Raw genomic sequence first — 20,038 nt, 5'->3', positions numbered from 1 at the left:
TTCTTGGATTTGACCATCGTCTTTGAATACTTGAAAATTCGTGATGTTATCTGGGATTGAGGGATTCAGTGACAACTCTATGGACAGATGATCCACGTTTCCTATGGTAAGAGGTTCTAGTGAACTAGCTGCTTGAGCTAACGTGTTCGCAATTTGGTTATCTGCTCGCCCGACTAACCGGATGTTGAAGGCGTCAAAGCTTTCCAGAAGATCCCAGACTCTGTTACGGTAATGGGACAGTCTCTTATCATGACAAACATATTGCTTTCTCACTTGCTTGACCACTATCTCTGAATCACCGTAAGCTTGTACCGTTTTAGCTCCCTTGCTTATGGCGAACAATAATCCATGAACTAGCGACTCATACTCAGCTACATTGTTAGTGCAGGGGAATTGGAGTCAACGGACTATAAGAAACATTTCCCCATCAGGACTAGTTAACTTAAAGCCAATTCCTGCCCCCTTTTTGGAGTAGGATCCGTCAAACCTTGGGATCCATGTTGCCTCTTTATGTCAAGACCATACTGACGCTGGCTCTTCCATTTCCTCCTGTGGGGGTGGTGGAGTTTGAGTTTCCATGTTGAATTTTTCTAATATTTGACTGATCTCACCTTCAACCTCTTGTTCGATTGTACGATAAGATGGTGAAGCTTGTATTTCAAAGGTGCGTCTTTGACGATCTTGTAGTTGATCTTCCTCCATATTTATCTCTATATTCTGCTGAGGCTCGGAGAATCCCCGATGGACTTGTCTACTCTCAGTGTCACTTCCGGGATCTGCAAATTTCTATAGCATCCGACGAACTTCTGTGATTGCTTTGTGACATCCTTTACAAGTGAATTCTGAATGAGATGCGTCGTGAACCCGACACCAATTGGTCAGCAATAGCTCATGAATCTTACTCTTCATTTCAGCTCTCCGACATACGTTCATCCCTATGAATTCTTTGAAACTCTCAAACAATCTTTTCTCTTTATCCGGATCGTCCATCAGTGTGAAGTCGGAAAGGTCTACATTAGTTTCCCCTATGGAGGAGGTTTGTAGTGTCAAAATTTCATTCACCCTAGGTGTATAAGACCCTAGGTCTGTTTCAAGGAACAATATCTCGTTATTTTCTCCATATTCTGTAATCATTAGTCTGAGTCTTGGGGTACTATCAATTTTGATTTGATTGGGAACCCCTTTCCATGGCAACCACATGTGAGAGAAGTCAGTGGAAATGTATCCATTCAATCTTCTGGACCAATCCCTAATTAACAACATGCCATATCCATCTGGGATGTCTATGACACAGATATCGATGCAACTTTGCACTCTCGGGTCTGCTACCAATTGCATGTGAATATTGTTGAGCTCTCCCATCACCGGTACCTCAGTCTTATCTAGTTGTGTGACTTTCTTATTAGTCTTTGCCGGAACAAGTCCTAATTTTTGACAAACGGCCAATGGCATTACGTTGCTGGAGGCCGGGGAGTCTACTAGGCAATTATGCAACATTTTACCGAATATCCTCACCGACAACAGGAATGGAGCAGGTTCGTCTTTCCCTTGGTATAAAACTACTTGGTTCTTTCCTGGTTCCTAGAATTTCTTCCTGGAATATGTTTGTGATAATTCTTTTGCTAGAATTTCTTCCTGGAATATGTTTGTGTCCATGAGGACTTCTTCTGGTGTGATGCTTTCCTGATTTTCAACTGAAGTCTGCATCATGCCTACAAAATTTGGAGATTGTTGTGGGGCATCGGATGACACAATATTGGTATTAGCAGGAACATTGACCATTCCTCTGTGTACGGCATTTGGTTGAGGGATTCTTGGTGCCCCAGCTTCAGTAATACTACCAAAGATTGTTTCTCTTATTTCGTGGATTTTCATCAACTCAATCAAAGGCAGACTGACTTTTATCCTTTTGAATTCTTCTAACACGAATGAACTTAGCCTCTTTAATTCCTCCTTAGGGTTGTCTTTGGTCTGGGTGTGAACGGGCCCTAGTTGGGGATCTGTTAGTCGCCTTTGGTCAACTTGATGGGAATTGACAGGTTTTGAACTACTAGGTTGGACATTCTGTTGGTGATACTCAGGAGAATCCCTAGGAGGTGTTGGCGCATTGGTAGCATTGGGATTTGGTGGGGTCTAGAAGTTGTTGGGAGGAATAGATGTGGTTAAAGGCTCATTGTATCGAGCACTCCTTTGGTATACACGAGGTTGATTTCCGGACGTTTGTTGGAATGCTTGTACTTCCCTCGTGCCTTCAACTAGAACACTATCATATAATGGGGGGAAGTTATAGCCATTGACGGTAGTTGGCTGGTTCGATACTAATTGGACTTCAGGCTTAACTTGACCTTGCGGCGGTTCCACGGGGCTATTAGCAGACGCAGGTGGGAATCTCTGGCTAAGCTAGTATGATGAACCGTTTTGGAATGGGGACCTGACATTTTCTATGACCAAAGCTTGATCATATCTCGTTACAAGGACAATTTCATACCCAGTTGGCGGAGCTTCTTCTGCTCCTAAATTCCTTCTCTCGCTTTGGAAAATGTCTGCTGCTACCTAGAATTCATGGCATTGTAACTCGGAATGCTGATCAGTACTGTGCAGCCTACACCATCTTGATAGTGCAGCTTCTGCTAGGAATACTTTGTCTGCGGGACGACTATCTGCAACAGGTTGGCTATCCAAAGGGGATGGTATAGTACCGTTGTTAGGTCCAGTATTCCATGTTCTTTTCTGGGCAACCTGATTATTGTTTCGGAAATTCAGATTATTCCCTTGGTAGTTTTGACCGTCTCTTGCGTATCCGAAAGAACCGTGTCCTGGATGATTTCCTTGATAATTCCTCTGCATTTGGTTGTTCTGTCCTTTCAAATAGGTTACCTCCGCCGACAATTTCTTTACTTGATTGATTAATTCCCTCATTTCTTCTTTCCCCTCTGAGGTCCGACTAGAAGTTGTCGCGTTTTGGAGGTATACCGGCTGCGGCGGTGGTACTTGTGAGACAGGATTTCCAGGGTGAAGAACCAACTGATTACTGGCCATAGGAATTGGGTTCATCACTGGAGTATTCTGAGACAACGCTCTATTGATATTTTGGACTTGTCCTTGTGCCGCAGGATTTCCCAAATAGTTCAAGGGTCTTGTACCGACACCTACTTCCAGATCATTGCTGACTGAAATAGCTGAAGCATAGGCTTCTTTCAAATTGGTTGGGGGGGGTGCCTTTCGTTTTACAAACATGGAAGTGAGGCGGTCCAACGCTGCATAGTAAACAAGCAGTGCGGCAGCATTATTCAAGTTGTAGGGATCTCTTAGTCTTGTATATGCTTTGTGAAACCTATTATTGAAAGTGCTGATAGGTTCATGTTCTTGTCTTCTTATTTCCACAAACTGTCGATATAATTCAGATGGAGAGATTGGCGATTTGAATTTTTCCAAGAAGATATCTTTCATCTCTTGCCAATTATGAATGGAGTCAGCTAGCAGGTGGATATACCAGTGAGAGGCTTCTTCATCAAAGGTGTAAGGAAACAACCTACAAGCCACGTCTTCATGCTGGATATCTCTATTATGCAAGAGATCTTCAAAAATCTTGATATGTTCATCAGCTGAGCGACTTAGGTCACTACTATGAAACTTAGAACATAAGTGTTCAGGGCTCTTTGGCATTGCATTATAGGCGATGAAGACCATAGGGGACGCATTGGCCGAACGCCACGCCATTGGGACGTTTGTTGGGGAAATCACTGGCTGAACTTGTTGGACAATTGGTGTAGAGGAGACTGTAGGCAAAGTGCTTGGGACTTGAGGGGAGGGGGTTTGGAATAGATTGGAAATGTCTTCCACCTCTGGTCTTTCTTCTTCTGCTTGATTCTCTCCTTTCTCTGGCGAAACTTCTCTTTTCTGTCTAGATCTGGTGGGTCGTTCCAATTCTACGAACTCTTTGGATGAACCTTGTGCTGATCTGAGGATCCTCTGAAATTTATCCGGGGAGAAAGAACTTATGCGATCCAGCGTAGCATTTATTCTTGTCGAGGCGGTGCAGGAGCAGGTTCAGGGGCTGGATTAATTTCCTCTTGTTCTCTCTGATTTTGTGCGTCGATGCGGTTAGCAATATCTTCTTCTTCTTCTAGGACGAAGCACATTCGACACCAGTCAGGATAATTTCTTTTCACGGACCAGGCTAAGCTATATAACTCAGTGATGATGTCTTTTTGTTTGTTGTTGAAGCTCAAATCTGGTTGTATCACTAGTTCGGGGTCTCTTCCTAGTTCAGGAGGATTGATGGGCAGACCCATCTCTCACCATGTTAGTGGACTGGGAAGAAAATTGTAGGATTTCTTTCAAAACTTGCTTGTGAAGGATAGAAATCCTTTGTCTCTCTAGATTTTCTTTGATCACAGTCTCTATTTGTCTTCCTTTTTCTTCTTCTTTGGCAACCACGTGACTTACTTGCCTGAACTGAGAGTAATTTACTTTGGACTTCCAAGCAAGTGCTCGCAATTGATCTGTAAAGCAGGACTGATTTAGTCCTTGTTCAGGTTGTTCAAGAGGCAGATTGAATGGGAATTCATGCGGCAATACCATGCTGCCTCATATCTACTATCCAGAATAGGTTACTTTAGCTGGTCAAAACTTGACGATGATCAAGCCCTTTTATGTTGCGCTTGAGAGGAGAGTTGAAAAAAAAACTCTGCGTAATTGCTCACGAGTATGAATTGGTATGATCTCTAGTTCCATTGCTTAGGAGGGTAAAGAAAGAGTTGTGGATGACTTCTGCAAGTACAAACTCGAGTTTAGCTGGTGAAGACTTGATAATGATCAGGCCCTCCTTCTAGCGCCATTTTATGTTGCGCTTGAGAGGAGGGTTAAAAAAAAAGTCCTTAAATTTACTCCCTCAAGCATAAATTGATAGAATCTAGATGTCAATTGTTCAGAAGCTACAAGTATCACTCATTTTGATCATGCCCTCCTTCTAGCGCCATTTTATGTTGGTGCGTGGAAGGAGGGTAAAGAAAAAGTTGTGGACGACTTCTGCAAGTACAAACTCGAGTTCAGCTGGTGAAGACTTGATAATGATCAAGCCCTCCTTCTAGCGCCATTTTATGTTGGTGTATGTTTTATCATCTACCAAACATTAGGATAGGATACCCGAAGGTATTCTATCCTCTCCTAAAAAATCACTACTGATTCCAAGGTCTATATGTGCGAACAAGCGACTTTAGTGGAATAGCTTCTTGGGTAGTGTGTGCTGAAATTTTCAAGGGGGACTTACGTTTAACAAGTATTCTTGAAATGCTGGACTTGGATTTAGCAATTTTTAGGCTCTTCTTTTTTTGGGGGGGTTTTCTGGGATTTAGACTTCCAAAAGAAAGGGGAAAAGGGATAGAGTTCAGGAAGGCTAATCTAATCCTACGAATTCTGGAGACGGTATCAACTGGATGCTTTCGAGAAACCAAACCTTGCTTCGCCACACTAGGGACAACTACACAAGGCCGGTGCAATCTTCAATGGGTTGTGCTTATGATCGAGATGTTGGGAAGCACAGGGATGGGCTCAGACTAACTTTGCACGGTAGAATGGAAATCATCCATTTACCAAAAGTATGAGCGGAAATACACCAACAATTGATACTTATCAAATCCTTCATTCAAATTAACAACAATGAAAGCAAATCTAAATTATTTCTAACTAAGTGTTGAGGCAATTGAAACCATGCAAATCATTCAAATAATAGAGATTACAAAGCAGCGCTCAAGCAATATATTATTGGAAATGACCTTAAGCAACAATACATCAAAAAACCTCACCCTTTTCAAATGAGGGGAGGCAACCTTATATAGTTTCTCAAAAATAACTGAATGGCCGAGATCAAACAGTGATCAAGGGCCCAGATTGAAAGTCCTAAACCCTAATTAGGGTTTCCCGAAATACTATCAGTTCAAGCAAATGAAAGAGTGACAAGTGGCGCAGCTACTAATTTTACTGAGGTGAGTGGCCACTTTCCTCTTTCAGAGATTCAACGTATCTGGACACCACGAGCTTGACCTCCTCTATGGTGACACTTGGCAAACCGCCAATTTGGAAGTCGACGAGATCCACATCGTCGGCACACGTAACAAGGATGCCTTCCCACTCCACTGCCTAGGTGAGGAAGTTGTCATCGATGGAGAGGAAGTTTGCATTCTTAGAAAGATCACCTTTGTCAATCATCCCTGAATCTCGGAAGAAGCTTGTCTGAATTCTGGCTCTCAGGTTCTCTGCTTGTAAATGCTTCTCCCTTAGGCTTTCCTTCTGCCAGATCTCTGACGCCACCTGGAATACCTTGCCTAGGATCTCTCTAACCCTTGCCTCTGTCTCAAAACACTTGGTCTTGGATTTCTTCAAGACTTCAATCCGAGTGACCAGAGCGTAGTACCACGTGCCGAAGTCGTACCTGTCTCCTGTCTGTATGATGCCTGCATCCACTAAGCTCTTCTTTGACATGCCTTGGATAACCTTTAGGTGAGGGAGTATCTCGTTTTGAATTTCATCCACTTCTTCTCAATTGGACGATAGATCTTGGATACGATCAATCAACAAAGAAGTTGCCTCATGCGCTGATACTAAGTTTTCTACTAGGGTGTCAGCACGTATCACAGCATCTGAAATCCACTCCTTTTCTTGAGTGTATGATCCCTTCATCTCATCATAGTCCTTCATTGATCCCTGCTGAAGAGGTTGTGGTGGAGTAGCTGGGACTTCATGGTTGAGCGGGCTGGTAAGATGGAGAACATACTTCCTCCACTAATGGTTCTCTTCCTCCACTTTCTTTCTCTTTTCTTTCTCATGAGCCAGCCTTGTCTTTAGAACATTACAGGAGTCGTCAAAATATTGGACCTCCTGGTCCTAGGTAGGCTTACCCATCTCTATGGTGGTGATCTTGTAGTCATCTGCGGTGACATTGTCCCTAGTCTTCCCTTCTTTGGGCACTGCTATCTGGACTGTCCTGAATCCGGCACTGTCTCTCTGAATCAGGGAGAACTTCCTAGCTGGTTTGGGCGGTTTAGCTACGGCGGGCTCATTCACCTTCTCCACGAATGTTGCGGTAGCCTCCTCGGTTGAGTGGACCTCCTTGGGAACCTTGGCCTTTATTTTTACTCTCAGCCAATTAGGAATGGTTGATTGTTCTAGAGTATTCCGATCAAACTCATCGTCTGCTTCTCCTGGGTTCGCTGGTATGCCATCCAAGATAATTATAGGGGCTTCATCCTGCCCCCTGTTTGGAGTTCGGAAGACCTTCTCCATCACTTCCTCAACTGGCCGAGAAAGCACTCTTACTTCATCATCACTCACATAGATATTTATCTCTTGTTCCCCAATTGTACTCTGATCAGGTGCAATGGAAGCAGCACTTAGGAAGGAGTGACTTTCGCTAGATTCTCTTCTCTCACCTACAGCCCTTTTCCCTGTGCACTTTGTGGAGCTTCCACCCAACTCTTTTCTCTTTCGAGATCCAACACTTTCCGGATTCCGAGCATCACCGACGGAGGTACAAGGGTGGACGGACAGAGTATCATCCACTCCCATTAATTCATAAGTTAGAACCATACCTTTGGCCTTCAACTGTTTTGTCTTTTCAAATGCCCACCACCTTGAGTATTCAACTACTGACCTCATGAGGTCTGCTAGATCTGATTTTTCTCCCTCTGTCCAATCTATCAAGACCAAAGGTTCATTCTTCATCTTCTCAAAACCCGGCTGCTGAAGTTCTAGGCTTTCTTCCACCTGATCGGCAACTTTGAACACTTCCATTGCTCTCACCATACTTAGAGGAATTCTTGACCAGAACCTCTTCCGGATCTCAAAACTATTGGATGCATTAACCCAGTAGTCTTCCAGATCTAGTCTGTGCTCAAACGTTGTCCCTTCGATCTTCTTTATCCTCTGGAATGGATCGAAATCTTTTCTTGCCTTGTATTGGTAAAAGGGATACCAGGCCAATTCTTTCTCAGCGGTAGCTGCAGCTTGTGATGATGGACATGTTTCCAGCCCATTACCAATTGTAAGTGAGGATGTGCCTGCCTTCTTCTGCTTATCCCTTTGAAACACTATATACTCCTCCAATTGTCTCACAACCTCGAGCAACACCACTCGGTTGGTAGGGTAAGCTGGAAGCTTGTATGGAGGACCAGAGAATCCCTGAATTCGGAGGTAAGTGAACTTTGGATATTGGATGTACCAACACCCAAACCGATCGATAAAGTCCATAGACTCTTGAGAGAGCCTCTGGTGTAGGCCACCTTGAAGGGTCCGGGTAATGTGCATTAGGAAGGCATCATTCACCCTTTTGAAATGGAACATTTCCTCCATATGGAGCTGGGGATAGCAATCATATACCGGGAATTGGTTCTCCTTGTTCCCAACTTCTCCTCTACAAGTGAGACCTCTGTACCTATAGGTCCTAGCTAAAGAATAGAACAAGTAAGAACTCATGAAGAAAGTCCTGTTTGCCTCCAGATTCCTTAGCTGGCTGTCTAAACTGTCCCTGATCATACGGGTCCAGTCTATCATTTTTACTCCATTGATTATTTCATTAATGAAATAATACATCTAGGGTTCGAATGGAGCTCCCTGAGGATTTCCTATTATTCTATTGAGCAAGACGATCATGTCCCCAATGTCCTCCTTGAAGTATGCTCGTACTAGGCTCTTTCTCTGGAGTTTAGAGGTGCCCTTCCTCGGCTTGTCTAACCAGGAATGATTAATTATGGCATCATATTCTTCCAGGTGATCATGGTACAGACTGTCAGCTTCATCCTTGGTCATATATACGCTGTTGTGGTACTCAAGGATCCTGAAGGCCTCTCTGATGGCCTCATTGCTGACATTTGCCAACACTCTTCCATCGGGTGCAACAATATCCTTACTGATGGGGTTGTAGTGTTTGGCACATTCAACTACTAGTTCATTGCACTGCATGGTGGGGAGGAAACCAACAGCGTGCACGATACCACTCTTCATCATTTTCCGCGCAATGGTGGTAGGCACAAGGTTGTCCAGACCAAACATTCGCTTCTTAAATTCCCTTAGATTAATGTGTCCGAGGTTGGTGTCGCTGATGTTCTTCCACATGGAAGTCATCCTTGACTCAGGAGGAGCATCTTTATCTACCTGGAACTTCATGGCGCTCAAGACCTGCAAATGAATGATAAAAACTTTAAGTTAGAAAAAATTCTGCAGAATTTTGAAAAAAAAATAACGGGGCCGTGAAATGGCTAAGTGTTGGAAAATTTTCATTTTTTTACTCTCATTACTTAGCCACCAAAGTTGAATTTTCACCTCCAGACCCTCTGCCTTGAAGCTGGTTGAAGTCATTATCAAGTGTTAAAACTTTTGAAAATTTTCATACTTAGCCAAAAAAGTTGAATTTTCACCTCCAGACCCTCAGCCTTGAAGCTGGTTGAAGTCCTCATCAAGTGTTAAAACTTTCGAAAAAAAATTTATACTTAGCCAAAAAAGTTGAATTTTCACCTCCAGACCCTCAGCCTTGAAGCTGGTTGAAGTCCTTATCAAGTGTTTAAACTTTCGAAAAAAAATTTATACTTAGCCAAAAAAGTTGAATTTTCACCTCCAGACCCTCAGCCTTGAAGCTGGTTGAAGTCCTTATCAATTGTTAAAACTTTCGAAAAAAAATTTATACTTAGCCAAAAAAATTGAAGTTTCACCTCCAAAATCATTTATTAAATTCTAGAAAAATATTCAGAAAATTCACAATTTTAATTTTACCTCTGACTTGGCTAGGCTTTTCTCCAAAATGTTGAGAAAATTCAGAAAAGATGCCTTTCTCCAGAAATCTGTAAGCCTTCTGCCACAATATTATTTATCCGACTTCCAGCAGATGATCTTCAAACTGACATACTTTACTAAGCTCTCCTTAGTAATTTTGAACTTCTTGGTGTAATAATGAATTTGATGATGAAGTATTTGTAGACAAGTTTTAAGAAAAACCCCTAAAATCATCCAACTCATACTTCTAATTCTAAAAAAAAACTTTCCATTTTGATTTAAGTTTGAAGATATTCATTAATCCTCCAATATTCCCTTTCAAAAAAACTTTCCATTTTGAATTAATATCTCAATAAATTTTTAATATTCCCTCAATATTCAAAAAAAGAACATTCCATTTTGGATTTATTTTGAGGATTTTTTTTTTTTATTTAGATATTTCTTCATTTTGGATTTAATTTTGAATTTTTTGTGGATTTTGTGACATCATGTTGACTTTGTTTGACCTTCCATGTGTAGGTTGATTTTTCGAATTTTATTTCCATCTTTTTCAAATTTTGGCGAATTTAGCCAACCTCTCCAAGGTATGGCGGACTTTGTCTAGAACTCCTTTGTGGCCTCTATTAACGTGAAAAAATTGACTAAGGCATTGGGGTGGACTTTGATGTTGACTCCTCCATGGCTTCCTTTACCTTGGCGGACTTTGGTGGTCTCTTCATGGCCTCCTTCTTCCTTGACTTAGCATCTTGGGCGGACTTCTAGCAAGGTTTCTACATGACTATGGCGGACTTTGGTGTCTCTCAACTTGGGCGGACTTCTATCATCTCTCCCACCTTGGGCAGACTTTGGAGACACCTCCTCATGACTTCTTCAACTTTGGGCGGACTTCAACCTTAGCCCCTTCATGGTCTCCTTCTCCCTTGGGCGGACTTCAAGCTTAGCTCCTTCATGACTTCTTAATGGCTCGGCGGACTTTGGGGTAGCCTCCTTCATGACTTCTTCAACTTTGGGCGGACTTCAACCTTAGCCCCTTCATGGTCTCCTTCTCCCTTGGGCGGACTTCAATCTTAGCTCCTTCATGACTTCTTCATGGCTGGGCGGACTTTGGGGTAGCCTCCTTCATGGCCTCTTCATGGCTGGGCGGACTTTGGAATAGGCACCTTCCTTGGCGGACTTTGGCTTGGACTCTTTCGTGGCCCCTTCAAACTTGGGCGGACTTTACCTTAGCCCCCACATAGCCTCTTCAGCCTTGAGCGGACTTTGGACTTGACTCATTCATGGTCTCCTTATGGCTGGGCGGACTTTAGGCCTTGCACCCACATGACCTCCTAAGGTGGGGCGGAGTTTGACTATGACACCCATGGACCCTCCTAGCTTATGGCGGACTTTGGAGGTTGCTCCCAACTTGGCAAGCTTGGGCGGACTTTGTTGTTGGCCCCTTCAGACTTGGGCGGACTTTGGAGTCTTCTCCATCTTGGTCTCCTAAGCCTTGGGCGGACTTCAACCCTTGCTCCTCCTTGGTCTCCTAAGCCTTGGGCAGACATGGGTACTTTAACCCATGCTCCTCCACGGTCTCCTAAGCCTTGGGCGGACTTTAACCCATGCTCTTCCATGACCTCTTTAGGTGGGGCGGACTTTAGGCAAGGCACACACACAGCCTCTTAAGGCATGGCGGACTTCATGCAAGGCTCCTTCATGGCCTCTTCAACCTTCGTGATGGGGTTTGAACCTGCAGAAACACTTCAAAACCCTTGTTAGCCAGACTTAGAAGAATTTTCGAAGAAATTTCAAAATTTCACAATTGAATCTAATTTAATCGGATTAACTTGAAATTTGAAATCCGTGCTTAGGTGGATCATCTAAAAAAGCAAAAAGCCTAAAATCTAGGGATTTTAGCTTTTTAGGTCAAAACTTGGAATTTTCGAGATCTGGTCGGAGCTAGTCGATGGTGCAAGTGTAAACCCTAGGTTTGCATCCCAAAAAAGCAAAAAGCCTAAAATCTAGGGATTCAGCTTTTTTAGGTCAAAACTTGGAATTTTCGAATTCTGGTCGAAGCAGGTCAGTGGTGCAAGTGTAAACCCTAGGTTTGCATCCCGAAAAGCAAAAAGCAGACATCCCTAAAAAATAGGAAAAACTTTCTAAAAATAGCCATACCGGGGATCGGGCTAAAAATGCCAAAAACGAAACTTCCTAAAAAATAGGAAAAAAGCAAAAAAGCAAACTTTCTAAAAATAGAAAGTTGTCCAAATTCGTCCAAATCAATTGCGATCTTTGTCCTTTGGCCTCTCTAAGCACTCTGGTGGTGTTCACACTTCGGAATCACATAACTTGCAAAAACTAACTTTCAATCGTCAGGGCCTAAAATGCTCTGAAGTGGACAAGGCTTGGTGAAACTGCAGCAAAAGGTCACAGGACACTAACAAAATCCTAGAAAGCAGGAAAAGAGAGGGTCCCCATTTGCAATGGGGTGATGTGTGGAAAAGGTCACAACACCTCCAAGCATCAGAATTGGGAAAAAGACCCCAAGAAGTGACTTTCACAATGAGCATGGGGATATGGTCACATTGCTCAGCAGGGTTATGGGACTTCCTAAATCCAACTACTTTGAGGAGTGGATGTTTTATTTCACAGAGCAAGTCTTTGCTAGGAAGTCCAAGTTTGACTAGGCCCAGATTATAAGCGACAACATCCACACTCAGCTAATTGAACTCGAGACAAAGAAGTACTTCACTATGACCTCCTACTTGGTCTACATGTGTTTGCCAAGAACCAGCCACTGCCAGGTTTAATAATGAAAGGAGAAATCGGGAATGGGCCTGGTCAGGTGAAGGTATATGATTGTTACCCACAGCTTCACTATCAGGATATAGCTCAGAGGGAAAAGAACAGCCCGGCTTATGCAATTGGCCAGTATGAGCACGTCAATGACGACTTCACAATGCGCTTGGTCAGGCTTATGCAGGGAGGGTTACACATAAGGCTCTCAGAGCAAGCTACTATTCTAGTACAGAGATACTGGGCCTGGTTTATCCAGTTCCCAAAGTTCTCCTATATCTGGATAGTTGGCTTTGATGGTGCCCCTCTCCGACTTCCACGGTACCCAACCGACAAGATAGTTCTTATGGAGGTCGCAAGGCAGTCACGTCCGGTCGGCATCTTACTCAGAGATAGCAAGCAGGCTGGATTCGCGTTCCCCATGATTATAGGCAACCAGGATGTCCATCTGAAGACCCCCACCCTAGCAGAGGAATCCTTCGTAGAGCTGGCCTCCTATGGCCTACAAGAGCATTTTCTGAGGAAATGCTTTGATCATGATAATCTGGCAAAGAGAGCCTATGGCAGGCGGTACAGAGCAAAGGAATCAGTTGAAGATTATTGGAAAAATTGCTCTGATGACTATGAGGTCCGAAGGCGTGAATATTCTAGGCTGAGTGTGCAGCAGATGCGACTCTTTGAATACCGCCGGGTCCTAGATCAACTCGCAGATTCAGGGAATTGTCTGCAGGTCCGAGAATTTGAGGCGGTAAGGCATCTTTTGCCAGGCGTTGATTGGTCACAGGACCCGATCACTGATTTTGAGGCAGTCATGGCACCCCAGCAATATATACAAACCAATGGTTGCATCAGCAGATTGAGCGACTAATTCATGAAGGAGTCCAGTTCACCTACCACCTAATGGGTAGCCTTGATTCTCACTCTTCCGAAGATGAGGGAACTTCCAATGCACCCAGAGAAGAAATTGAGAAACCTGAGAAGAGAAAGAAGGCTAAGGCTTGCAGAGGGACTCGGACGTCCAAGAGAACAAGAAGGGAAAAGATCCCCATTAGGAGGCCAGAGGTCACTTCATCGTCAAAGGACCCCAGTTCGTCCGACGATGTAATAGAATTGGATTATATACCTACTCCTCCTTCCCAGAGTGACATCGATGCATTTGGAGCTGATGATCCTCCCACACCCGGCATGCTAGAAGCCGAGCTAAGAGCTATTGAATCAGCCGAACCGAGTAACCAAATCGAGGAAGGAGAAATTCCATCCATCCAGGGGATCGAAGTGCATGAACCCACCCAACAGAGTCGCCATGAACTGCCGCTCCATAACACTGCCAAAGATGACTCTACCGTTGAAGGAGAGCAAAAGATAGAGGAGACTCGCGAGCTTGAAAAGACTGAAGAGCTACCATCACACGAAGGCATCAGACAATTGTTCAGCGAAGTAGGAGAAAACTCTGCTGCAAGCAAAGAGCTTGACACCTCCTCCACTCCTCCGGTAACAGAACAGCTGCAAATTTGTGGTGAGACGGTTGAAAACATCGAAGAACAGAGTGAAAATTTAACCATAGCATCAGCCCAGACAGTACCTCAAGAATGGTTAATTGCCAGAGCCCAGCGCAAGGCCGCCACCAAACCACCTATTGATTTGGAGGATATCTTCTCACGCATGGACCAAGCTAAAGCCAAGGGGAACAAAAAGCCCAAGGCATATTCTAGAATGACTAAAGATGATCAAAGGAACCGCACTCTTCACATTGCCACCCCGCCTGTAGACAAGCCAACAAATCAGATTACACTGGCAGATTATAGCATCACAACCGTCCCCATCGGACGAGCCACTAAGGAACAAGAAAAGGAGGAATTCAAGGATTCAGTACAGAACATACTCAGGCAACTTGAAGAAATAATAGCTGAGAAGGATATGTATCGAGCTCGTGCTGAGCAGGCCGAAGGATACATCGATCAACTCCTGAGACCATTACACAATGCTTCCAAATCCCACATTCCCCCGACAACATTGGCACAGAGGACCACAACAGAATTTGAGGGAGTATGGGACACTGCAAGGGCCGTCAAGGAATGGATACAAGACATCAAAGGGAGGGGAGAACGAATCCTCGAAGAGGTAAAAGAGATGGCTCACCATCGAGAGACCACCCTGGTCCGGCTATTAGAGGTAAAGAGGGAATCCCTTAGAATGCATGAAGTGGCTGCCACTACTCTTCCCCTCATGAGAGCTCTCTTCTGGACCCATGCACAAATTCCTACATTACCCACCATCCTAGATCCTCATAACATCAGCACTCTTAAGGAATGGTACTGGACTATCACCATGAAGAATGACATGAGAAATCATTGATAAAGAACACGATGCGTGCGAGACAATTCTGAACACCATGCAAGAACTCGACAAAATGATCCTCCGATCAATGGTCTCGGGATGGCAAAATGCCCTGTCCGATAAAGTGATACGACCAGACTGGGAAGAAAGACTAGGGACGGATAGGATCACCTATTCCATTAAGGACCTAAGTTTTGCTGGTCAATTCCAGTCAAACATGTTGTGCTTCGAGCGTAATCGTTCCAGCTGGAAGGATGGTTTGAAGCACATGGACCAATATCTTGAGGGCATGCAATATAAAATTCGTCATCCTCCTATGCCTCCATTCAGTCTGCTATTCCAATTATGCATCAGGTTCCAGGAGTATGTTCGTGAGGAGCGTGCGGCAGGTCGTGATCTTTGGCAGGAATATTTGCATAGTGAAGATGAGTTCTTGGAAAAGGAATCTACAAATGGAAAAGAGAAAGTGCTTTTTCCTTTTAAATCTTGAAAATACACTTTTTGGCCAAAAGGTCATGTTTGACTTCCAAGTCAACTAAAATGTAAAACTTTATGAATGCACCTTTTTGGATTATTTCTGGATAAGTTCTAATTACCTTTTTGGGTAGTTATTACTCCCTTTGGGGTGATTGTTGATATTTGCCGCCCATTTATGGGTATGGGCAGCCATGTTTTATGGATGAATCTGGGCCACTTATTTAAATTAAATCTTGGCCATTCATCCATTTTTGAAGCCTATTTAAGGGACTAATTTTCCCTCATTTTGTAAGAAGTTCATGGATTGTTGCTGAAGCTCTGGCAAAATTTACAGGATTTAATGCAAAGTTAAGACTGTTTCAAGTTTCTTTGTGAGTGCATGGTCTCCTTCTTCATTAATTTAGAATTTTTCAGTCATGTTTCTTTCCTTTATATAGCATTTTCAAATAAATATCCGATAGAATCCTCGCAGTTCATACCATTAGGGAATGGCTGATTGTCTTTCCTTCTGCATGGTTAATCTGAACCCTTCACATGCTTAGTTCGGTTGTTGAATGCTCACTGAATGAATGTCAAAATTTTGATGTTGTATTTGATAACATGAAAATCCAATTTTCCTTTGAAGATCGCACTAGATTGATGCAAATATTGTGCTTAAATGGCTGGTAATGCTTAATTTAGTTATTTGGAGGTGTCCATCTATTTACTAAAACTGTTATCTTGGTTAAAATTCTCTCTCTCTCTCTCTCTCTCTCTCTCTCTCTCTCTCTCTCTCTCCCCTTCCCTTTTTTCCCTTTTTTATCAAGAGAATCCGCAGCCCTATTGAAAACAGTATCAACTCAACTTAAACCATTTGATAAGTAAGACCATTAAAGTTTTGGGGAACTCATCCAGCAATTACCTATCCTACCATAAGTCCCCTTGTGTTTCCAGCGAAAAACACATCAAACCACTGAGCAATCCCGCAGTCAAGACCTGACAAACGAAACCTTGAGGTTGTTCCCTTTGATCAAACGAAGAAAATAGCAATAGGGATTTCCTTATCTCAAGAGAGGATAGGATACTCAGTGAGTTTATTCTATTCTGCGTTGGCCATATGAAGTTTGCAGCAATGTGATTTCAAACACGTCAACACTACTCTACCACCTTTTTATGGATTCATTGATGAATGAGATTATGTGTTAGTTGATTGTTCAATAATTTGTTTAAGTGAATCTATTCACAGCATATCTAGTTTGTTTCTATATATACCACGGATGGACTCATCTAATCCCAAGCAATTCCAAGACAAGTGATGCCTTTCCCTGTGCAAGGCAATATCAATCCTCTTATCAATTTGGCTCACCTATTCTCTTTGAGGGGGATTTCAATCACTTTAGTCAGCACAGGGTTTTCATCACTTTCGTCAAAATTTGCCCCTATCTTGGCATCCAATCCTTAAATTTTGTCCTACATCTGCTCTTCCATGGCATCCAAATAGTTCCAAACTCATTCAAACTAAAATGTTATCATACATCTGCTCCTGCATGGCATTACATCTGCTAAAGAACATTGCAAAACCTCATGCAATACATTTTAAGGTTTTTGGTTCATTTTTTTCACATGTTTCTTAGGGTTTTTTTTTGTTTTTTTAATGGCGACATGGAAAGAAATGTTGACGGTATGTTTCCTGCAAGAAGGGACATCTCCACACACGTTTCCAATATGGTAAATGCATTCTGATCCCCGAGACATGTCCGAAGGGATCAAAGATGGATCTCCCTACAACCTTGAACATACATACTCAAGTTCAAAAAAAATTACAAACACACACCACCAATAAATATTTTATTTCGGTGAGTTTCATAGGAGTTTGTCTAAAACAGCCAACAAGCAATGCAAATCAATAACCCAAACAAATAAGTATGTCCTCAAAAATCTAATATCTTTTGGCATCAATCTGTGTTTGATAAACATAAATATTTAAGTTTTAAAGAATTCCTATAGATATTTTAGTTTGATGAGTTTGGTTAAAGCTTGTCAAAAACAGGCAATGAATAAATGGATAACCCAAACAGATAATAAGTCTTCAAAATTCTAAAAGAGCATATATTTTGAATTTTATTTATATATACATTTGATCTATATCTTAATGATCCATTTGATGGGATGAAACCTTAATAATTTTTAGTGGGAAAGTTAACTGGATTCCATCAAATCCATTCACATCGGCAACAAGGTTGCTAGATCCCAACTGTTCTTTTGATGCCAACTAAGACAAATACAGAACTTGTATTATTTTCTTAAAATAGAGTTACTCTAACATTAACTACTACAAAATGTGTTATACAGTTCAACTTAAGTGAGACTACACAAAAAAGTATTTGCTAACTTGAATGTATTTGAGTAAACAATGACATGCCAAGTAAAGCATGAAAAACAAATTAAAAACAATATAAAGTTAAACTATCCTGGGAATAATGGAGAAAAGAGAGTATAAGATTTTAACAAATGAAAATAAATGTGAAAGCACTAAATATCTATGCTTATCTCTGATATGATTAAAAAAATGACAAATAAAAACTTACTGGCTTCTCCTGCTCATGAGCCTGACTTTTTAAATTCTTATCTCTCTCTTTTATAGATTGTTCCCAATTTTGCAGATCGTTCAAGAACTCACGAAGTTCCTGAAGAAGATATACTTTAATCAATTTAAAATGATTTCAATTCAAATTAAAGGAACTATATTCGGCTAATGAAGAAATGTTCGACTCCGACAACCATCTTAAGACATTAGCCATGCAGTACCAAATTGACAAGGGCAATTAATATCCACTTAATTTCATGGAAGACAACCATTTCCAATTCATTTGGAACTAATGTTGTAATGTTTACATATCCCATAACTTCTTAGTTCTTATGAATATGAACATACTGCACTTCTCATGTTGTCACTTTTTAATGCATGAGAAAGTGCAACAACTTCACAGCTAATGCACAAGAACATTCTGACATGCCTATTGATTAATCATTACATACTTCTGTTACTGTTTTTTCCCTTACATCTTAACATACCCAATGACCAATAATTGCTTTTGCAACCAATACTTTTTAATGCAAAATTCTTTTGTTTTTGTACTTTTGGCTAGGTTAGCACTACTGGAAAGAAGAAAGCTTGGATATTGAAAAGGATTCCTTACAATTTTATTTGCAACCGCCATTAATATGGATTAGCATCCTCATTGTTTTTTGAGAATATTTTAAGGAAGAGTACTCGTGCATGTATTGCACATTCAGTCTATAGGACCCTATCAAAAAAATATGACAGCACCTTAATTCTTTCAAAGAACTAAGATTTTAAAAAATGGCACCAATATGCTAGGATATAAAGAAGTTACAGGATTGAAGCCAAATCTCTACACAAAATTCTAGCACAGGAAAAAACAAAGAATAAGTCTTCAAGCAGGGGGTAGTCACCAAAATGTATCAAGTTCTTGACTCCTTGAAGGTTTCGCTTCGTGCACATCAGACAACTTCAAGTGTCAAAATGATTCTTTCAACTGTATCAATTAAAGCAATAACAACAGGCAGAATAATTTTAGTGTTCCTTTGTGACAGCATATCTTATAATACTTATGATAGTCAATGGGTGTCAAAAATTTGTTTATTAAATTATTCCCTTTATTACTGTAACTACGTTATAACATTTCATCTTCATGATAACATGGATGATGGTGTAATATCCCAAATAAAATATTTTATAATATCTAACCAATTTTTATTTGCTCAACAATTTATTGCTTCAAATGAATAAGTAGTAAAATTTGCTATAAAATTATCAATTCTGCAATCATAAATAGATCTAATGGAATAAATGACAATACTTGGAAGGAAATTTCTTTATTGATAATGTTACAAGAATTCTGTTATACAATGTTAGCACCAAATCACCTATCATACAGCTCTGCTTGAACTGAATGTATACCTTTTTGAGTCACAGGGTTCTGAAATCTCTACAAACAGATCCACAACAAAGTCGCTGAACATTCTGTAAGATAATTATAAATCCCACCACAAATTATAAATTGCAGTTCCTTGATCAATTCACCCTCATACTCTAAGCACGATTGAGCCTTTCAAACCTTCAATATAAAAAAGCAGATGTAAATCGCTGCTGTAATACGAAAGCAAAGATTTTCTATTTGAGGCATTGTGCAGGTTTCAAGATTTAAACCATTTTTCATATGCAATATGAGTTGTTCCAACCTTGCCAAGGAATATGGATCGCTGCACCAATTATAAGTTGTAGATTTGAAAGGATGTTTCTTCAAGTATAAACTGAAAATCAATCAATTTTGCACAATGGTGATCTCTATGTAGAATTACTCCATGGAATTGTTGGCTTTCATCCTGCAATTCCTAAACTAGAGGGGTTTTGTCCTCAGGTTATTTGAACCATAGGTCAATACTCCAACAAGGAGTAGAAATCATTAAATAGAGTTGGTCATCAATGCATGCCTTCCTCTCCTTGCTTGGCCTCTCTTAAATAGAATTCCCTTCAAAAGACATGACTCTTCAAATGACCCTTGATTATTTGAGAGGAATTATTATTTAAAATAATCTTAAATTATAAAAGGCATTAATTTAATCTTTTAACTTTATTGTAATTTCATAATATACCTTAAGCACTCCTTTTTCTGATATT

At 41.4% G+C, this 20,038-nt stretch overlaps 1 protein-coding gene across 7 annotated transcripts in view; it reads right to left on the bottom strand.

The window, feature by feature from the left end:
* Nucleotides 1-20,038, bottom strand: part of LOC131027166 (uncharacterized) — a 183,713-nt gene that overhangs the window by 149,534 nt on the left and 14,141 nt on the right. For 5 of the 7 annotated variants that reach the window (XM_057957163.2, XM_057957165.2, XM_057957159.2 and 2 more), the window contains exon 3: nt 17,922-18,020. In XM_057957163.2, the coding sequence (XP_057813146.2) occupies nt 17,922-18,020 (99 nt within the window). Of the gene's footprint in view, nt 1-17,921; nt 18,021-18,533; nt 18,642-18,810; nt 18,894-20,038 lie in introns of all 7 variants that reach the window. The other 2 variants (XM_057957164.2, XM_057957166.2) reach the window with 2 other exon arrangements.

Source organism: Cryptomeria japonica, chromosome 10 (assembly GCF_030272615.1).
Source record: "Cryptomeria japonica chromosome 10, Sugi_1.0, whole genome shotgun sequence".
Classification (NCBI taxonomy): Eukaryota; Viridiplantae; Streptophyta; class Pinopsida; order Cupressales; family Cupressaceae; genus Cryptomeria; species Cryptomeria japonica.
Note: the sequence above shows the minus strand (reverse complement) of the source record. Positions and strands in the feature narration are given on the sequence as shown.